The sequence below is a fragment of the Nerophis lumbriciformis genome, linkage group LG33 (genome assembly GCF_033978685.3).
Source record: "Nerophis lumbriciformis linkage group LG33, RoL_Nlum_v2.1, whole genome shotgun sequence".
Lineage (NCBI taxonomy): Eukaryota > Metazoa > Chordata > Actinopteri > Syngnathiformes > Syngnathidae > Nerophis > Nerophis lumbriciformis.
In genome coordinates, this window is record NC_084580.2 from 26,553,664 (window position 1) to 26,576,275 (window position 22,612).

Sequence of the window (22,612 nt, forward strand, 5' to 3'; positions counted from 1 at the left end):
GTGTATTAGCTCCTATTCTATCCTAATATCAATGTGTGTGTATTAGCTCCTATTCTATCCTAATATGAATGTGTGTGAGGTGTGTGTATTAGCTGCTATTCTATCCTAATATGAATGTGTGTGAGGTGTGTGTATTAGCTGCTATTCTATCCTAATATGAATGTGTGTGTATTAGCTGCTATTCTATCCTAATATGAATGTGTGTGTATTAGCTGCTATTCTATCCTAATATGAATGTGTGTGAGGTGTGTGTATTAGCTGCTATTCTATCCTAATATGAATGTGTGTGAGGTGTGTGTATTAGCTGCTATTCTATCCTAATATGAATGTGTGTGAGGTGTGTGTATTAGCTGCTATTCTATCCTAATATGAATGTGTGTGAGGTGTGTGTATTAGCTGCTATTCTATCCTATTATGAATGTGTGTGAGGTGTGTGTATTAGCTGCTATTCTATCCTAATATGAATGTGTGTGAGGTGTGTGTATTAGCTCCTATTCTATCCTAATATCAATGTGTGTGTATTAGCTCCTATTCTATCCTAATATGAATGTGTGTGAGGTGTGTGTATTAGCTGCTATTCTATCCTAATATCAATGTGTGTGTATTAGCTGCTATTCTATCCTAATATGAATGTGTGTGAGGTGTGTGTATTAGCTGCTATTCTATCCTAATATGAATGTGTGTGAGGTGTGTGTATTAGCTGCTATTCTATCCTAATATGAATGTGTGTGAGGTGTGTGTATTAGCTCCTATTCTATCCTAATATCAATGTGTGTGTATTAGCTCCTATTCTATCCTAATATGAATGTGTGTGAGGTGTGTGTATTAGCTGCTATTCTATCCTAATATGAATGTGTGTGAGGTGTGTGTATTAGCTGCTATTCTATCCTAATATGAATGTGTGTGTATTAGCTGCTATTCTATCCTAATATGAATGTGTGTGTATTAGCTGCTATTCTATCCTAATATGAATGTGTGTGAGGTGTGTGTATTAGCTGCTATTCTATCCTAATATGAATGTGTGTGAGGTGTGTGTATTAGCTGCTATTCTATCCTAATATGAATGTGTGTGAGGTGTGTGTATTAGCTGCTATTCTATCCTATTATGAATGTGTGTGAGGTGTGTGTATTAGCTGCTATTCTATCCTAATATGAATGTGTGTGAGGTGTGTGTATTAGCTCCTATTCTATCCTAATATCAATGTGTGTGTATTAGCTCCTATTCTATCCTAATATGAATGTGTGTGAGGTGTGTGTATTAGCTGCTATTCTATCCTAATATGAATGTGTGTGAGGTGTGTGTATTAGCTGCTATTCTATCCTAATATGAATGTGTGTGAGGTGTGTGTATTAGCTGCTATTCTATCCTAATATGAATGTGTGTGTATTAGCTGCTATTCTATCCTAATATGAATGTGTGTGAGGTGTGTGTATTAGCTGCTATTCTATCCTATTATGAATGTGTGTGAGGTGTGTGTATTAGCTGCTATTCTATCCTAATATGAATGTGTGTGAGGTGTGTGTATTAGCTCCTATTCTATCCTAATATCAATGTGTGTGTATTAGCTCCTATTCTATCCTAATATGAATGTGTGTGAGGTGTGTGTATTAGCTGCTATTCTATCCTAATATGAATGTGTGTGAGGTGTGTGTATTAGCTGCTATTCTATCCTAATATCAATGTGTGTGTATTAGCTCCTATTCTATCCTAATATGAATGTGTGTGAGGTGTGTGTATTAGCTGCTATTCTATCCTAATATGAATGTGTGTGAGGTGTGTGTATTAGCTGCTATTCTATCCTAATATGAATGTGTGTGAGGTGTGTGTATTAGCTGCTATTCTATCCTATTATGAATGTGTGTGTATTAGCTGCTGTTCTATCCTATTATGAATGTGTGTGAGGTCCTTGCTTACCGCCTCCAGCTGCTTCTTCCTCTGAACCAGCAGCTCCAGCATGAGGTTGACATTGGCCAGGTCCAGGTTGTCCTGGTCTGGACTCAACACGTCCTGGAACACCTGCCACCTGGATCCGTTCTGCAGGGTGAGAGGCGGACTAGAGAGGTCCTGCAGATGTGGATGTGGTCTACTTACAGGATGGTCCAACTTCAGTCTCTTCTCTTCACATCGCTGCTTCTGTTTCAGGATCAGTTCGTTGACTGGGGAGGAGGAAGAGGGAGACCACAGTACCAAGTCAAAGTCCTTGTGTGTCACATACATGATTCTGAGTAATAGACAAAAATAGACTCATTCTGTAAACAAAATATTAATAAATATTGAAAATCTTAAAGTGCATTTTTCCCCGATCACAGCATTCTCACTCTTTCATCTGTGTTGATGGGCTCATATTGCCCATCCATTTTAAGGATGAAATATTACCACACCACTTTAGATCAATGCAAATATTATATCTAAAATACATCCTGTAATAACTTTAAACTACATTGTATATCTAAAATACATCCTAACTAAATATTATATTTAAACTACAGCCTGAATGAACTTTGGAAAAAAATAAATATACGGTATCTAAAATACATCCTGAAAGAACTTTGGATAAAACAAAATATTATATTTAAAACACACCTTGAAACAACTTTAGATCAAACCTAATTATATATTTAAAATACATCCTGAAAGAACTTTAGATGAAACTCAACTTTATATTTAATACATTCTGAAAATAACTTTAGATCAAACTAAATATTATATTTAAAATACATCCTGATAGAACTTTAGATACAACAAAATATTATATTTAAAATACATATTGAGAGAACTTTAGATAAAACTAAATATTCTATTTAAAATGCATCCTAAAATAACTTTAGATAAAACAAAATATTATATTTAAAATACATATAGATGAAACTCAACTTTATATTTAATACATTATGAAAATAACTTTAGATCAAACTAAATATTATATTTAAAATACACCCTGATAGAACTTTAGATACAACAAAATATTATATTTAAAATACATATTGAGAGAACTTTAGATAAAACTAAATATTCTATTTAAAATGCATCCTAAAATAACTTTAGATAAAACAAAATATTATATTTAAAATACATATAGATGAAACTCAACTTTATATTTAATACATTATGAAAATAACTTTAGATCAAACTAAATATTATATTTAAAATACACCCTGATAGAACTTTAGATACAACAAAATATTATATTTAAAATACATATTTAGAGAACTTTAGATAAAACTAAATATTATATTTAAAATACATCCTAAAATAACTTTAGATAAAACAAAATATTGTATTTAAAATACATTCTGAAAGAACTTTAAATAAAACAAAGTATTGTATATAAAATACACCGTGAAAGAAGTTTAGATAAGTGTTATTAAGTTTTGTGTAAATAAATGACATAAAACATTTCAAAAGTGACATTGTGTACAATGGTATTTGTGTACAAATATTGGCCTCTTTTATTCACATCATTTTAATGCACCATCACTTGTGTTTAATCATGACTCATGCAATTGTAAACTGTGATGAAACAAATCAATAACACTAATAAGACAGAATGTGTATTTAAATACATGTATATGATGATGTCATCTGGACACACACACACACACACACAGATTTATACTAATAATAAGACAGAATGTGTATTTAAATACATGTCGTGTATATGATGATGTCATCTGGACACAAACAGGTGTGTGACAAGTGTTCACCTACCTAGAAAGTTGGGGTAGAGCTGGTCCACGTTGTCAACTATGTAGTTGCACTTGGGACACCTGTTGCTGTCCTCCAGACTCTGGCGGATGCATTTGAAGCTGTCCATGGATAGGACAGTCATGTGTTTAATGTATGTATAGATATATATATATATATATATTTTTTTTTTGTATATATATATATATAATATATATATACAGTATGTATGTATATATATATATATATATATATATATATATATATATATATATATATATATATATATATATACATACATACACAGTATGTATGTACCGTATTTTCCGCACCATTAGCCGCACCTAAAAACCACAAATTTACTCAAAAGCTGACAGTGCGGCTTTTAACCCGGTGCGCTTTATATATGGATAAATATTAAGATTCATTTTCATAAAGTTTCGTTCTCGCAACTTCGGTAAACAGCCGCCATCTTTTTTCCCGGTAGAGCAGGAAGCGCTTCTTCTTCTACGCAAGCAACCGCCAAGGTAAGCACCCGCCCCCATAGAACAGGAAGCGCTTCTTCTTGTACTGTAAGCAACCACCCGCCCCCGGAAGAAGAAGCGCGCGGTGCATGCTGGGATATGTGACGTTTCATTTCCATTTGTGTGTTTATGTAAAGACCCCAAAATGGCTCCTATTAAGTGTGTTGTCTGTCTAATTATAAATAATGCAGACGAGGCGTGTTAACTGAGTTCTCAACGTTTACTCACAGCGTGCTCATAACCACATTCTAACTCCCAGCATACAACAACGCTTCTCAGGGCTACCGCGCATGCTCGTAACTATCGTTGCATGCTGGGTAGTGTAGTTGTTATATTTGCTAGCTCATAACATCACAGTAAGAGACACGCTTACGCGCTTAATTCAATACTCGCCGTCATTCCGGGTGGATTGACAAAAGACCTCCAGCCGCTAGATATTGGTGTCAACAGGGCATTCGAAGCTAGACTGCTAACTGCGTGGGAACAATGGATGACAGAAGGCGAACACACCTTCACTAAGACAGGGAGGCAGCGCCAGACGACGCCAACATCTGCCAGTGGATCGTAAATGCCTGGGCAGATATTTCGGTCACAACTGTGGTCCGAGCTTTCCGGAAGGCAGGATTCACAGAACTGCTGGATAACAGTGACACTGACTCCGATTACTTCGACGAGACGGAGCCGGCCATTTTGGATCTCACATTTGCCCAACTTTTCACTTCGGACACCGAAGACGAAGGATTTACGAATGAAGAATAACTTCAGAAAGTGAGCGCTATGTTTATTTTGTGTGTTGTGACATTAACGTTCGAGCAACATTATGTTGCTATTGCTCTGCACTATTTTGAATTTTACTATGTTTGTGATTGCACATTTGCGTACATTTTGGGAGTGAACAGAGTTGTTAGAACGCTGGTTTTTAATATATTATTAAAGTTTGACTGACCTATCTGACTGTTTTTTTGACATTCCCTTTAGCGCAGCATAGGCGCGGCTTATAGTCCGGGGCGGCTTATTGGTGGACAAAGTTATGAAATATGCCATTCATTGAAGGTGCGGCTAATAATCCGGTGCGCCTTATAGTGCGGAAAATACGGTATATATATATACAGTACCGTATTTTCCGCACTATTAGCCGCACCTAAAAACCACAAATTTTCTCAAAAGCTGACAGTGCGCCTTATAACCCGGTGCGCTTTATATATGGATACATATTAAGATTCATTTTCATAAAGTTTCGGTCTCGCAACTTCGGTAAACAGCCGCCATCTTTTTTCCCGGTAGAACAGGAAGCGCTTCTTCTTCTACGCAAGCAACCGCCAAGGTAAGCACCCGCCCCCATAGAACAGGAAGCGCTTATTCTTCTACTGTAAGCAACCACCCGCCCGCGTAGAAGAAGAAAAAGCGCGCGGATATTACCGTACGTTTCATTTCCTGTTTACATCTGTAAAGACCACAAAATGGCTCCTACTAAGCGACAAGGATCCGGTTCATGAAAAGACGCAATCTCTCCATCCTCACACGGATTACTATTTCACAGCAACTGATATTCCTGTGAACCGCACTGTGGATACAACGGGAGCACGTACGGTGAATATTCGCACCACAGGGAATGAGAAGTCATCCTTCACTATGGTTCTAGCTTGCCATGCTAATGGCCAGAAACTTCCACCCATGGTGATATTCAAAAGGAAGACCTTGCCAAAAGAGACCTTTCCAGCCGGCGTCATCATAAAAGCTAACTCGAAGGGATGGATGAAGAAAAGATGAGCGAGTTGTTAAGGTAAGTTTAAGTTTACGCGAAGAGGCCGGGTGGCTTTTTTCACGCAGCTCTGTCCATGTTGATATACGTATGTTTGTGATTGCACATTTGCGTACATTTTGGGAGTGAACAGAGTTGTTAGAACGCTGGTTTTTAATATATTATTAAAGTTTGACTAACCTATCTGACTGTTTTTTTGACATTCCTTTAGCGCAGTTAGATGCGGCTTACAACACAGGGCGGCTTATAGATGGACAAAGTTTTGAAATATGCCGTTCATTGAAGGCGCGGCTTTTAACCCAGGGCGCCTTATGGTGCGGAAAATACGGTATGTATGTATATATATATATATACAGTATGTATGTATATATATATATATATATATACACACAGTATGTATGTATGTATATATATATATGTAATGTATGTATGAATGTATATATGTAATGTATGTATGTATGTATGTGTGTGTACTTACCAAAAACTGTGTCCACACTTGGTCATGTGTGCCTCTTCTATCATCTCGAAGCAAATGGGGCTGAAACAAGTAGAAATGAAACATTGATTGTCTCGTTAGGAACATCCTGAAACTCTCGTTCATTCAAAACAGGCGAGAAAAGTCATGTTGACGTTTGATTGACACGTAACATAATGAAGGAGGAAAAACATGTCCATGTTTACTACGTCTCTCGCTTCAAACAGGAAGTACAGAGAGAGAAGCCCACTACTCCAACATTAGTAGGAAAGAAATATGTGGTAATAATTCAGCTTCAAATCAGATGGGCAATATGAGCCCATCAACAAGCAAAAAAGGGTCAGGGTTGATATAAACAAAGCTCAGTCCGTCTGCATAAAGACAAACATTTTGACAGTAAATATTGTTCTAAAGTATGACACCTTGACACCGCAATGTTGATTGACGGTTTTTTGACGTTTTATTAAAGCATATTACTGTATATTACAAAAAAATCTAACTTTTTATACGGGAAAAAAATGATGCCATGTTTTTTTTACGATAAATCTAGTTTTTAACAGCATATTACTGTCAATTGGAAAACAAATGGTACCACTGTTTTATATTTAAAAAAAACATTTTATAGTAAAACTACAGTGCTTTTACAGCATATTACTGTAAAAATTGTTTTTTTAATTCTGGTGACTGAGCTGCCATTTTTTTACTGTAAAATCTAGGCCGATTGTTTTTATAGTGTATTACTGTAAATAGAAAAAGGTACCAACATTTTTTAGGGTAAAATTCTGGCGACTGAGCTGTCGTTTATTTTTTACTGTGAAATTTACAGTTGATTTTTTGACAGCATATTAATGTAAATTAAAGGGCAAAAAACACTTTAATGGAACAATTCTGGTGATTGACCCCATGAAACCTAAGGATGCATTTTTTTACAGTGTGTTACTGTAAATGGAATACAGTTGGTGTATTATAGTAACATTCTGGCACCTGCTTTTTCATGGTTAAATCATAAGTCAAGTCGATATTTACAGTAAGTACTCATTTTTATTTGAACAAAAACATTTGGAATACGTTGGACTGCATTTGTTGAAATATTAGATCATTTAACGTTTGGTAAAGCAGGGCTCAAATTTAACAATTGAACGCAGGCTGTGAAGATTGTGTATTCGATGTGAGAGGTTTCACTCCTGTTTTTTGTTGTTGTTGTAGGCCAACTGTTGTACTGAACCACAAGGGGGCGTTGGAGAAGAACACATCTTGTTTATTAGACTTTATCTTCATCAGCCAAACTGCTTTGTGTTTTATTTTGATATCAAAAAGTAAACACCATGGTTTTTTTTTTACATTACTTGTGTTTTTTTCATTTCACAAAAGGTATTACTTTAAAACCATTTGAAACATCATTTTGTTAATGTTTTATTGTGTATAGTTAATTCCTATACGACATATTTCTGCTCAAACTCTTAATGGATCTGTCCCGATACAGCATTTACATGTACATATAAATGTACACAACCTATAAAATAAATAATAAAAAAATTACTTCCCTCTATCAAAATGTAAAAAAAAAAAAAAATATATATATATATATATATATATGGATTAGATTTTATATCGCACTTTACTATTATTTATATATCATTCTTTTTTAGTTGCTTTATCGAGTTTACAACCCCCTGGCGCTGTTTTGTACGGTTTTTGCACTTGTTTTGATTATTATTATTTCTTTGATTGTATGTAAATGTTGAATATTAAAAATAGAAGATTTGAAAATTAAAAAAATAATTAAAAAAGGTATGCAATATAACTCACAATGTGTATTTTTCTGTCAACATGGAAAGAAGGAACATAATTAATTGGAAAAGATTAACACATTATCTCCAGGCTTTTGCTGGCCAAATAAAATGATGTGACAGGCCAGACCTGGCCCCCGGGCCTTGAGTTTGGCACCTGTGGGCTCCTAGCAGCTACACAACAGTTAAGCACACAATAGCATGCGAGCTAGTGTTGATGTTGTCGTTGTGATATTGTGTTGTTTCGAGACACTACCCAGTTTGGCACCTGTGGGCTCCTAGCAGCTACGCAACAGCTAAGCACACAATAGTTTGGCACCTGTGGGGTCCTAGCAGCTACACAACAGCTAAACACACAATAGAACGCGAGCTAGTGTTGATGTTGTCGTCGTGATATTGTTGTGTTGTTCCGAGACACTAACCAGTTTGGCACCTGTGGGCTCTTAGCAGCTACGCAACAGCTAAGCACACAATAGTTTGGCACCTGTGGGGTCCTAGCAGCTACACAACAGCTAAGCACACAATAGTTTGGCACCTGTGGGGTCCTAGCAGCTACACAACAGCTAAGCACACAATAGTTTGGCACCTGTGGGGTCCTAGCAGCTACACAACAGTTAAGCACACAATAGTACGCAAGCTAGTGTTGATGTTGTCATTGTGATATTGTTGTGTTGTTTCGAGACACTAACCAGTTTGGCACCTGTGGGCTCCTAGCAGCTACGCAACAGCCAAGCTCACAATAGTTTGGCACCTGTGGGCTCCTAGCAGCTACGCAACAGCCAAGCACACAATAGCACGCAAGCTAATGTTGATGTTGTCGTTGTGATATTGTTGTGTTGTTCCGAGACACTAACCAGTTTGGCACCTGTGGGCGCCGAGCAGCTACACAACAGCTAAGCACACAATAGAACGCGAGCTAGTGTTGATGTTGTCGTTGTGATATTGTTGTGTTGTTCCGAGACACTAACCAGTTTGGCACCTGTGGGCTCCTAGCAGCTACGCAACAGCTAAGTACACAATAGTTTGGCACCTGTGGGGTCCTAGCAGCTACACAACAGCTAAACACACAATAGAACGCGAGCTAGTGTTGATGTTGTCATTGTGATATTGTGTTGTTTCGAGACACTAACCAGTTTGGCACCTGTGGGCTCCTAGCAGCTACACAACAGCTAAGCACACAATAGAACGCGAGCTAGTGTTGATGTTGTCGTTGTGATATTGTTGCGTTGTTCCGAGACACTAACCAGTTTGGCACCTGTGGGCTCCTAGCAGCTACACAACAGCTAAGCACACAAGCTAGTGTTGATGTTTGGAGACACTAACCAGACAAAGTCGTTGCTCTTCTAGCAGCTACACAACAGCTAAGCACACAAGCTAGTGTTGATGTTGTCGTCGTGATATTGTTGTGTTGTTCCGAGACACTAACCAGTTTGGCACCTGTGGGCTCCTAGCAGCTACACAACAGCTAAGCACACAATAGTTTGGCACCTGTGGGCTCCTAGCAGCTACACAACAGCTAAGCACACAATAGTTTGGCACCTGTGGGCTCCTAGCAGCTACACAACAGCTAAGCACACAATAGTTTGGCACCTGTGGGCTCCTAGCAGCTACACAACAGCTAAGCACACAATAGTTTGGCACCTGTGGGCTCCTAGCAGCTACACAACAGCTAAGCACACAATAGTTTGGCACCTGTGGGCTCCTAGCAGCTACACAACAGCTAAGCACACGCGCTAGTGTTGATGTTTGTAGACACTGACCAGACAAAGTCGTTGCTCTTGTCCTCGTAAGAGTTGAGCAGGCCGTTATAAAGCGGTGCTTGCTGCATGGATCTCTTCCTGCTGCCGGAGGACGAGGAGGGCCTGCTGAGGGAGGCCAAGCCGCCTCGGGATGACGACATGGCGGCCAAGTTGGGCACCGGCGAGCCGCCGTCTGCGAGTGTCCGTGAAGGCACGACGTTGGCGGGGTTGTTGTCGCTGTTAGCCACGCCGTTGCTGCTACTTGTGCTGGGCACCGAGCTCGCCTGCTGGGGGCGGTTGGTCGACATCGTGCAAACCTTCTCGAACCTTCTTTAAAACATTTGGACCACACACTTTGTCCGCTTAGCTGTTAGCTGTTAGCTGCCTAGGCTAGTTAGCTGTTAGCCGCCTATGCTAGTTAGCTTCACATGCTAACAACCTGCTAGCATAGCAGAGCATTGAGAGCGTTTCATCAACGTGTTGATGTTCGCCGCTACGTCCGCGGAGTGTGAGTGGAAGAAAAGCGCCGTCATAAAGAGTCAATGACCGAGAAGCAACAAGAAGTCTTTAGCCGGCTATCCACTTTTAGCTTCAGGCAGCTACAGCTACAGTTTCCGCCTTTGTGCTGTGACGTCACATCCGCATAGCTCCCTACTTCGCGCCACTGGTGGTTAGGAGGAGCAGCCGCACAATAGAATAGAATAGAAAAGAATAGAAAGTACTTTATTGATCCCTGGGGGAAATTCAGCACCACAGTTTGCTCACAATAGACGATATACACTTAGATATTTTTTACATGTGAATAATATAAATACAGTATTATACAGCATTATTCCCATGTGAATAATATAAATACAGTCTGTTATACAGCATTATTCACATGTGAATAATATAAATACAGTCTATTATACAGCATTATTCACATGTGAATAATACAAATACAGTCTATTATACAGCATGATTCCCATGTGGATAATATAAATACAGTCTATTATACAGCATTATTCACATGTGAATAATATAGTCTATTATACAGCATTATTCACATGTGAATAATACAAATACAGTCTATTATACAGCATTATTCCCATGTGAATAATATAAATACAGTCTATTATACAGCATTATTCACATGTGATTAATATAAATACAGTCTATTATACAGCATTATTCACATGGGAATAACATAAATACAGTCTATTATACAGCATTATTCACATGCAAATAATATAAATACAGTCTATTATACAGCATTATTCACATGCAAATAATGTAAATACAGTCTATTACACAGCATTATTCACATGTGAATAATATAAATACAGTCTGGTATACAGCATTATTCCCATGTGAATAATATAAATACAGTCTATTATACAGCATTATTCACATGTGAATAATATAAATACAGCTTTATTCACATGTGAATAATATAAATACAGTCTATTATACAGCATTATTCACATGTGAATAATATAAATACAGTCTATTATACAGCATTATTCACATGTGAATAACATAAATACAGTCTACTATACAGCATTATTCCCATGCGAATAATATAAATACAGTCTATTATACAGCATTATTCACATGTGAATAACATAAATACAGTCTACTATACAGCATTATTCCCATGCGAATAATATAAATACGGTCTATTATACAGCATTATTCACATGTGAATATTATAAATACAGTCTACTATACAGCATTATTCACATGTGAATAATATAAATACAGCTTTATTCACATGTGAATAATATAAATACAGTCTATTATACAGCATTATTCACATGTGAATAACATAAATACAATCTACTATACAGCATTATTCCCATGCGAATAATATAAATACAGTCTATTATACAGCATTATTCACATGCAAATAATGTAAATACAGTCTATTATACAGCATTATTCACATGTGAATAATATAAATACAGTCTATTATACAGCATTATTCACATGTGAATAATATAAATACAGTCTGTTATACAGCATTATTCCCATGTGAATAATATAAATACAGTCTATTATACAGCATTATTCCCATGCGAATAATATAAATACAGTCTATTATACAGCATTATTCACATGTGAATAATATAAATACAGCTTTATTCACATGTGAATAATATAAATACAGTCTATTATACAGCATTATTCACATGTGAATAATATAAATACAGTCTACTATACAGCATTATTCCCATGCAAATAATAAAAATACAGTCTATTATACAGCATTATTCACATGTGAATAACATAAATACAGTCTACAATACAGCATTATTCCCATGCGAATAATATAAATACGGTCTATTATACAGCATTATTCACATGTGAATAATATAAATACAATCTACTATACAGCATTATTCACATGTGAATAATATAAATACAGCTTTATTCACATGTGAATAATATAAATACAGTCTATTATACAGCATTATTCACATGTGAATAACATAAATACAATCTACTATACAGCATTATTCCCATGCGAATAATATAAATACAGTCTATTATACAGCATTATTCACATGTGAATAATATAAATACAATGTATAACTTGCTTTAAAATCATAATTAAAGTAGATATTTACAGTTCGTATATTATATTAGATAACATTGACAGCCATCAGACTGTATAATGCATATGTTCATATGACTGTACATGTACCGTAAATGTATAATGTATTTATATTGGTCACATGTGAATAATGCTGTATAATAGACTGCATTTATATTATTCACATGTGAATAATGCTGTATAATAGACTGCATTTATATTATTCACATGTGAATAATGCTGTATAATAGACTGTATTTATATTATTCACATGTGAATAATGCTGTATAATAGACTGCATTTATATTATTCACATGTGAATAATGTTGTATAATAGACTGTATTTATATTATTCACATGTGAATAATGCTGTATAATAGACTGCATTTATATTATTCACATGTGAATAATGCTGTATAATAGACTGCATTTATATTATTCGCATGGGAATAATGCTGTATAATAGACTGTATTTATATTATTCACATGTGAATAATGCTGTATAATAGACTGCATTTATATTATTCACATGTAAATAATGCTGTTTAATAGACTGCATTTATGTTATTCACATGTGAATAATGCTGTATAATAGACTGTATTTATATTATTCACATGTGAATAATGCTGTATAGTAGACTGTATTTATATTATTCACATGTGAATAATGCTGTATAATAGACTGTATTTATATTATTGACATGTGAATAATACTGTATAGTAGACTGTATTTATATTATTCACATGTAAATAATGCTGTATAATAGACGGTATTTATGTTATTCACATGTGAATAATGCTGTATGATAGACTGTATTTATATTATTCACATGTGAATAATGCTGTATAATAGACTGTATTTATACTATTCACATCTGAATAATGCTGTATTTATATTATTCACATGTGAATAATGCTGTATAATACTGTATTTATATTATTCACATGTGAATAATGCTGTATAATAGACTGTATTTATATTATTCACATGTGAATAATGCTGTATAATAGACTGTATTTATATTATCCACATGTGAATAATGCTGTATAATAGACTGTATTTATATTATTCACATGTGAATAATGCTGTATAATAGACTGTATTTATATTATCCACATGTGAATAATGCTGTATAATAGACTGTATTTATATTATTCACATGTGAATAATGCTGTATAATAGACTGTATTTATATTATTCGCATGTGAATAACAGTGCTTAGTGTTGAAATCCATTATTTTTAGGTTGACCAGTATAAAGATAGCTAAAATGCTAACATACAATGTACAAATGTGGAATATGGTCGATAACGTTTTCTTATTCTCTTAGCCGTTACAGCTGGGGAAGTTTGATGTCAACAACACAGGGATCATTTAAAAAGCCAAATTCCAAACAGTTCTATAGATCTCCCTTAAGACCGGTCACCCCGACTCCTGAAAACATCATGAAACTATTACGGCTGGTCCTAATCACTGCACAGGACGCTAAGAATGTCGACTCTTCGTGTCTCATAAACGCAAAACTAAGTGGGGGAGTTCAAGTACCTCGGAGTCTTGTTGACGAGTGAGGGAAGAGTGGATGGTGAGATCGACAGGCGGATCGGTGCGGCGTCTTCAGTATTGCGGACACTGTATCGATCCGTTGTGGTGAAGAAGGAGCTGAGCCGGAAGGCAAAGCTCTCAATTTAGCGGTCGATCTACGTTCCCATCCTCACCTATGGTCATGAGCTTTGGGTTATGACCGAAAGGACAAGATCACGGGTACAAGCGGTCGAAATGAGTTTCCTTCGTCGAGTGGCGGGTCTCTCCCTTAGAGATAGGGTGAGAAGCTCTGTCATTCAGGAGGAGATCAAAGTAAAGCCGCTGCTCTTCCACATGGAGAGGAGCCAGATGAGGTGGTTTGGGCATCTGGTCAGAATGCCACCTGAACGCCTCCCGAGGGAGGTGTTTAGGGCACCTCCGACCAGTAGGAGGCCACGGGGAAGACCCAGGACATGTTGGGAAGACCATGTCTCCCCGCTGGCCTGGGAACACCTCGGGATCCCCCGGGAGGACCTGGACAAAGTGGCTGGGGAGAGAGAAGTCTAGGCTACTCTGCTTAGGCTGCTGCTCCCATGACCCGACCTCGGATAAGCGGAAGAGAATGGATGGATGGATGGATGGATGGCAATTGCATGTCCTATAGTTTTAATTGGATACACACTTTCCTCTTGGAGGACATGGAGTCCTCCGTTGGTCCTCCTTGGTTCAACGGTGGTTCCAACTGGACAAGGTGCAGCTGAAAGCATGTGTCACATAGGTGCCGCCAGATGTGCTTTCAGGCGTCTCCAGCGTTGTCTGTGAGACAGGAGGGAGTTTACCTTGGTGACCAAAGGAAGAATATACCAGGCCTTTGTTTGAACCACCCTCCTCTATGGAGGTGGAACGTGACCTGTGAGGGTAGCTGATCAATGAAGGCTGGAGGTCTTCAGCAATGAATGCTTCTGGCACATTCTGTGGTGCCGGCGGATTGATTGTGTTTTGTGCACGCCTGCATCTACGGCCTCATCCCTCTATGCAGTTGCAACGGCGATTAAGATGGTTTGGTCACGCGGCTTGACGGCCGGAGGGTTTGTTGGTTCATGATGTCCGCATCCTACCTCACTGGCGCTGACAGCTGAAGACCTGGGCAATGATGATTAAAAAGGACCTCTTGGGTCCGCAGGTGGTCGGCCTACGTTGGTGGAACAGAGATTGGTTGTCCATCTCCTGAGACCTCGCACAGGACTGCCCTGCAACAGCCGCCACGGCTCGGGCTGTTGTCACGGCCAGAGAGGAAGCAGACTCAACCCGCCCAGGGAGAATGCTGCCCCAAGACTTCCTCTTATCAACTGATGGCTCCACTAGGAGGGACAATGCTGCCCCAAGACTTCCTCTTATTAACTGATGGCTCCACTAGGGCGCCTCCTGATGGCCTTGTTGTACCACAGCCACCTGGACTACTATTCGTTAGTCTCAGTCCTGCGTTTGTGAGGACGGGTTTGGCCATGAACAATGAGAGAATTATTGATGGAGGCTCATTTTCATTGGCAGTATCTGGCTGATTGACCAGTTCTGAATACATGTTTCATCTTCCAGAAGGACCTGCTCTCTGACTGTTGGCTCCAAGAATGCGGGTGGAGTCTGACACGCCTTAGCAAGAACCAGACTTCAGTTTTGGTGCCAGTGTTGGACTGCTCTCCTTTCACTGCTTCATTTTCTAGGGTAAAAAAGTATGCGGGACCAAAAGTGCCTCTTGAAAAGTGGTGAGGGGACATGGCCCCCAACACGTCATGCAAGTCATGAAAGTGAAGTGTGTGTGTGTGTGTGTGTGTGTGTGTGTGTGTGAGAGTGTGTGAGAGTGTGTGAGAGTGTGTGAGTGTGAGTGTGTGTGTGAGAGTGTGTGTGTGTGTGTGTGGTGGTCATGGTAGACAAGCTGAGATGAAGGATGATGTTTGGGGGTCGGTCACAGTAGGGGGTGTGAGGCCCCCATTCAGAACTTCAACTTTCATGTCCTCTTTTCTCTTCTTCCTCACCATCCTCTTTTCTACCTCACCTTCTTCTTCCTCTCCACTCCTCCTCCTCGTCCTCCTCCTGCAGTGGACTTCAAAGTCCATGAAAAAGAGTGAGACTGAGGAATGCTTACCACCCACCTTTCACTTCTGCTGCCCCTGTAGGGCCTCTTCACTGCCCTGCTGCCAAACACTCATTCTTATCCTCCTCCTCCTCCTCATTCTTCTTCTCCTCCTCCTCATTCTTCTCCTCCTCCTCCTCCTCCTCCTCATTCTTCTTCTCCTCCTCCTCCTCATTCTTCTTCTCCTCCTCCTCCTCATTCTTCTTCTCCTCCTCCTCCTCATTCTTCTTCTCCTCCTCCTCATTCTTCTCCTCCTCCTCCTCCTCATTCTTCTTCTCCTCCTCATTCTTCTTCTCCTCCTCATTCTTTTTCTCCTCCTCCTTATTCTTCTCCTCCTCCTCATTCTTCTTCTTCTCCTCCTCCTCCTCATTATTCTTCTCCTCCTTATTCTTCTTCTCCTCCTCATTGTTCTTTTTCTCCTTCTCATTCTTCTTCTTCTTCTCCTCCTCCTCATTCTTCTTCTCTTCCTCCTCCTCATTCTTCTTCTCTTTCTTTTCCTCCTCCTCCTCATTCTTCTTCTCTTCCTCCTCCTCATTCTTCTTCTCCTTCTTCTTCTCCTCCTCCTCCTTCTTCTCCTCCTCCTCCTTATTCTTCTTCTCTTCCTCCTCATTCTTCTTCTCCTCCTCATTCTTCTTCTCCTCATTCTTCTTCTTCTCCTCATTCTTCTTCTCATCATTCTTCTTCTCCTCATTCTTCTTCTTCGCCTCCTCCCCATTCTTCTTCTTCTCCTCATTCTTCTTCTCCTCATTCTTCTTCTTCGCCTCCTCCCCATTCTTCTTCTTCTCCTCATTCTTCTTCTTCGCCTCCTCCTCATTCTTCTTCTTCTCATTCTTCTTCTTCTCCTCCTCATGCTTCTCCTCCTCATGCTTCTTCTCCTCATTCTTCTTCTCCTCATTCTTCTTCTTCGCCTCCTCCTCCTTCTTCTTCTTCTCCTACGCATTCTTCTTCTTCTCCTCCTCATTCCTCTTCTCCTCATTTTTCTTATTCTCCTTCTTCTTCTTCTTCTCCTCCTCATTCTTTTTTCTCCTCCTCATTCTTCCTCTTTTTCTCATTCTACTTCTCCTCCTCCTCATTCTTCTTCTTCTTCTCCTCCTACTCATTCTTCTTTTTCTCCTCCTCATTCTTCTTCTTCTTCTCATTCTTATTCTCCTCCTACTCATTTTCCTTCTCCTCATTCTTCTTCTTCTCCGCATTCTTCTTCTTCCCCTCATTCTTCTCCTCGTCATTCTTCTTCTTCGCCTCCTCCCCATTCTTCTTCTTCTCCTCATTCTTCTTCTTCGCCTCCTCCTCATTCTTCTCCTACTCATTTTCCTTCTCCTCATTCTTCTTCTTCTCCGCATTCTTCTTCTTCCCCTCATTCTTCTCCTCGTCATTCTTCTTCTTCGCCTCCTCCCCATTCTTCTTCTTCTCCTCATTCTTCTTCTTCGCCTCCTCCTCATTCTTCTTCTTCTCATTCTTCTCCTTCTCCTCCTCATGCTTCTCCTCCTCATGCTTCTTCTCCTCATTCTTCTTCCCCTCATTCTTCTTCTTCGCCTCCTCCTCCTTCTTCTTCTTCTCCTACGCATTCTTCTTCTTCTCCTCCTCATTCCTCTTCTCCTCATTCTTCTTATTCTCCTTATTCTTCTTCTTCTCCTCCTCATTCTTTTTTCTCCTCCTCATTCTTCCTCTTTTTCCTCATTCTACTTCTCCTCCTCCTCATTCTTCTTCTTCTTCTCCTACTCCTCATTCTTCTTCTTCTCTTCCTCATTCTTCTTCTCCTCCTCATTCTTCTTCTTCTTCTCATTCTTCTTCTCCTCCTACTCATTTTCCTTCTCCTCATTCTTCTTCTTCTCCGCATTCTTCTTCTTCCCCTCATTCTTCTCCTCGTCATTCTTCTTCTTCTCCTCCTCATTCTTCTCCTCCTCCTCATTCTTCTTCTTCTCCTCATTGTTCTTCTCCTCCTCCTCATTCTTCTCTCCTCCTCATTTTTCTTCTTCTCCTCCTAATTCTTCTCCTCCTCCTCCTCCTCCTCCTTCTTCTCCTCCTCATTCTTCTTCTTCTTCTCCTCCTCCTCATTCTTCTTCTTCTCCTCCTCATTCTTCTTCATCGCCTCCTCATTTTTCTTCTTCTTCTCCTCCTAATTGGTCTTCTCCTCCTCTTCCTCATTCTTCTTCTTCTCCCCCTCATTTTTCTTCTTCTTCTCCTTCTCATTCTTATTCTCCTCCTCCCTCCTCATTCTCCTCCTCCTCCTCATTCTTCTTCTCTTCATTCTTCTCCTCCTCCTCCTCCTCCTCCTCATTCGTCTTCTCCTCCTCCTCCTCATTCTTCTCCTCATCATTCTTCTTATTCTTTTCCCTCCTCATTCTTCTTCTCTTCATTCTTCTTCTCTTCATTCTTCTCCTCCTCCTCCTCCTCCTCATTCATCTTCTCCTCCTCCTCCTCATCATTCTTCTTATTCTTTTCCCTCCTCATTCTTCTTCTCTTCATTCTTCTCCTCCTCCTCCTCCTCCTCCTCATTCGTCTTCTCCTCCTCCTCCTCCTCCTCATTCGTCTTCTCCTCCTCCTCCTCATTCTTCTCCTCATCATTCTTCTTATTCTTTTCCCTCCTCATTTTTCTTCTTCTTCTCCTCCTAATTCTTCTTCTCCTCCTCCTCATTCTTCTTCTTCTCCTCATCCTCCTCCTCATTCTTCTTCTTCTCCCCCTCATTTTTCTTCTTCTTCTCCTTCTCATTCTTCTTCTCCTCCTCCCTCCTCATTCTCCTCCTCCTCCTCATTCTTCTTCTCTTCATTCTTCTCCTCCTCCTCCTCCTCCTCCTCCTCCTCATTCGTCTTCTCCTCCTCCTCCTCATTCTTCTCCTCATCATTCTTCTTATTCTTTTCCCTCCTCATTTCTCTTCTTCTCCTCCTCCTAATTCTTCTTCTCCTCCTCCTCATTCTTCTTCTTCTTCTCCTCCTCCTCATTCTTCTTCTTCTCCTCCTCATTCTTCTTCTTCTTCTTCTCGTCCTCATTCTTCTTCGCCTCCTCAGTTTTCTTCTTCTTCTCCTCCTAATTATTCTCCTCCTCCTCTTCCTCATTCTTCTCCTCCTCCTCATTCTTCTTCTTCTTCTCCTCCTCCTCATTCTTCTTCTTCTCCTCCTCCCTCCTCATTCTTCTCCTCCTCCTCATTTTTCTTCTCTTCGTTCTTCTCCTCCTTCTCATTCTTCTCCTCCTCCTCCTCATTCTTCTTCTCATCATTCTTCTTCTTCTTTTCCCTCCTCATTCTTCTCCTCCTCCTCCTCATTTTTCTTCTCCTCCCCCTCCTCATTCTTCTTCTCCTCCTCATTCTTTTTCTCCTCCTCATTCTTCTTCTCCTCCTCCTCATTCTTCTTCTCCTCCGCCTCATTCTTCGTCTTCTCCTCCTCATTATTCTTCTCCTCCTCCTCATTCTTCTTCTCCTCATTCTTTTCCTCCTCATTCTTCTTCTTTTCCTCATTCTTGTCCTTCTCCTAGGGTTAGGGTTAGGGTACACTGTATTCACTATATACACTATGTACTACACTATATACAATATGTACTACACTATATACACTATGTACTACACTATAGGCTGGAATTTTAATTTTCCTGAGGGAACTCTCCTGAAGGAATCAATAAAGTACTATCTATCTATCTATACACTACACTATGTACTACACTATATACACTATGTACTACACTATACACACTATGTACTACATTATATACTTCACTATGTACTACAGTATATACACTATGTACTACACTATGTACTTCACTATGTACTACACTATATACACTATGTACTACACTATACACACTATGTACTACACTATGTACTACACTATATACACTATGTACTACACTATGTACTACAGTATATACACTATGTACTACACTATATACAATATGTACTACACTATATACACTATGTACTACAGTATATACACTAGGAATTACACTATTTACACTATGTACTACACTAAATACACTATGTACTAGACTATGTACTACACTATACACACCATATACTACAGTACAGACACCATATACTACAGTATAGACACCACATACTACAGTACATACACCATATACTACAGTTTATACACCATATATTACACTACAGACACCACATGCACTATATACTACGCTATAGACACCACATAGTAAAGTAAATACTACAGTGTATACTATCTACCACATTTTAAGTCCTGGATCTGCTTGACCTTCCACCTTGCCAAGTACTTTTCAAAGTACTCATATTTCACAGCTCCTAAAACCTGTTCCAGTGGTTTTTTCCTCCAGTCCAAGGATGCAGGATGGTTTTCATTTTGCAAAATAGCAATGAAGACTCTGCCAATAGAAATATTATTGCTGTCTTGGACTAAGGACTTTCAAAGTGGTTGGACTTGGTCAGTCCACCACGGTTTTTTTCTACCACCTCCAACCAAATACCCACAGTAGACCTTGGATAGTTCCTGAGGTCCTTGGATCGGCCCCAGAAGGAACATTCTATTGCCGTGACAGAAAGTGTTTGAGGAGTCGACTTCCCTTTGCCTTGACAACTTTCTGACTGTCGTTTGTGTTGAAGAACCCAGACCTCTTGGAGTGTTCTTGGCGCGCTCGCCACTGGTGACCCTGTAGTTCCACCAGGAGACGTCAACGCCTATGTTGGCACCTGAAGGGAGCATCTAAAACTGTGGACTTCAGTTTGTGCACCTGGCACCAGGACACCCTAAGATGCAGGTCTATGATGGACTTTGTGGTCGCATGGTCCGACCTGCGTCTGCATGGATGAAGGGAAGAGTCTGAGCTGGCCACTGATCACCAGGCGGGGTTTTGGACACACCCGAGTGTATTGTCAGGGTGTGCTCGGAATGTTTGGCAGGGTCTTCAACTCACACCTCCAGATTCTCCTGCATCCCAGGGATACTGAGTTCAAAGAGATCTTTCTCTGCCTATTTGGCCCATCTGAGCTGTGGTCGCAAAGGCGGTTGGTACAAGTACAAGTAACTTACTGTACAAGTACAAGTAACTTACTGTACAAGTACAAGTAGCTTACTGTACAAGTACAAGTAACTTACTGTACAAGTACAAGTAGCTTACTGTACAAGTACAAGTAACTTACTGTACAAGTACAAGTAACTTACTGTACAAGTACAAGTAACTTACTGTACAAGTACAGGTAACTTACTGTACAAGTACAGGTAACTACGTTCTGGCACCGGAACGCAGGACACGCTGGCTTCTGAAGGCAGGCCAGCTCTCATCAGCGTCAGGTGTGTTGATTGTAGAGTGAGAGGAGGAGAGGAAGCATGCGATATGTAAACACTGAGGTGTATACCTACAGAATTACCTATAAAGAAAAGCTAACATACCAACATTAACATGCTAACAGGTATCATTCGTTTACGTAACCAGAAAAACTGTCCTGCTAATATTAAAACAATCTACAAGCTAACTAAGAACAAGCTAACTCATCGCTATCAGCTAACTGTTAAAGGGTAAATAAAAATGTAGAAATTTTGGTTTGAAAAAATGGTTTTTAATTGGTATTTTTGAGTACCGGTACCGTATGGGTTGAAAGATTTTAACCCGCCAAATCAGCTAAAAAAAGCTATCTTGTTGATGTTAGCATGCTAAAACGCTAACTGTAACCTGCGTCAAGCGCCAAAAATATACCACTCTGTGGCGTGTACCTGAAAATGCTAGCATGCTAATGTTAGCATATCAAAATATCACTGAGGTGTATACCTACATCTATATCAGTGTTTATCGAGCTCTCATCAGCGTCAGGTGTGTTGATTAGAGAGTGAGAGGAGGAGAGGAACGCTCGTGGGCGTGTCCTGAGGCAGCAGGTGTTTGAACAGTAACACTGATATCATATAGATATGAGACTGATATCAGATAGATTTGAGACTGATATCATATAGATATGAGACTGATATCATATAGATATGAGACTGGTATCAGATAGATGTCTTATTGATATGAGACTGATATCATATATGTATGATACTGATATCAGATAGATGTCATATTGATATTAGGCTAATATCAGATGGATGACTTATGGATATGAAACTGATATCAGATAGATATTATATTGATATGAGACTGATATCAGCGAGGTAGCATGTGGTGTGGGAGAGGCAGTATCAGTAGTAGATGATGATACAAGGTAGATATCATGTAGACAGTATCAGTAGAAGATGATGATACAAGGTAGATATCATGTAGTCAGTATCAGTAGTAAATGATGATGATACAAGGTAGATATCATGTAGCCAGTATCAGTAGTAGATGAAGATGATACAAGGTAGATATCATGTAGTCAGTATCTGTAGTAGATGATGATACAAGGTAGATATCACGTAGTCAGTATCAGTAGTAGATGATGATACAAGGTAGATATCATGTAGTCAGTATCATTAGT

The 22,612-nt window shown here is 39.1% G+C and overlaps 1 protein-coding gene across 5 annotated transcripts in view; it reads right to left on the bottom strand.

The window, feature by feature from the left end:
• The window catches only part of cop1 (COP1 E3 ubiquitin ligase), a 113,372-nt gene that overhangs the window by 31,073 nt on the left and 59,687 nt on the right, over positions 1-22,612 (bottom strand). Inside the window, exons 1-5 of one of the 5 annotated variants that reach the window (XM_061928617.2) lie at positions 14,096-14,929; positions 6,450-6,509; positions 3,710-3,807; positions 2,093-2,157; positions 1,916-2,035 (exon numbers count right to left, since the gene is read on the bottom strand). In XM_061928617.2, the coding sequence (XP_061784601.1) occupies positions 1,916-2,035; positions 2,093-2,157; positions 3,710-3,807; positions 6,450-6,493 (327 nt within the window). In that variant the 5' untranslated portion in view covers positions 6,494-6,509; positions 14,096-14,929. Of the gene's footprint in view, positions 1-1,915; positions 2,158-3,709; positions 3,808-6,449; positions 6,510-9,559; positions 9,573-9,996; positions 10,609-14,095; positions 14,930-22,612 lie in introns of those variants that run through there. The other 4 variants (XM_061928614.2, XM_072912144.1, XM_061928616.2 and 1 more) reach the window with 4 other exon arrangements.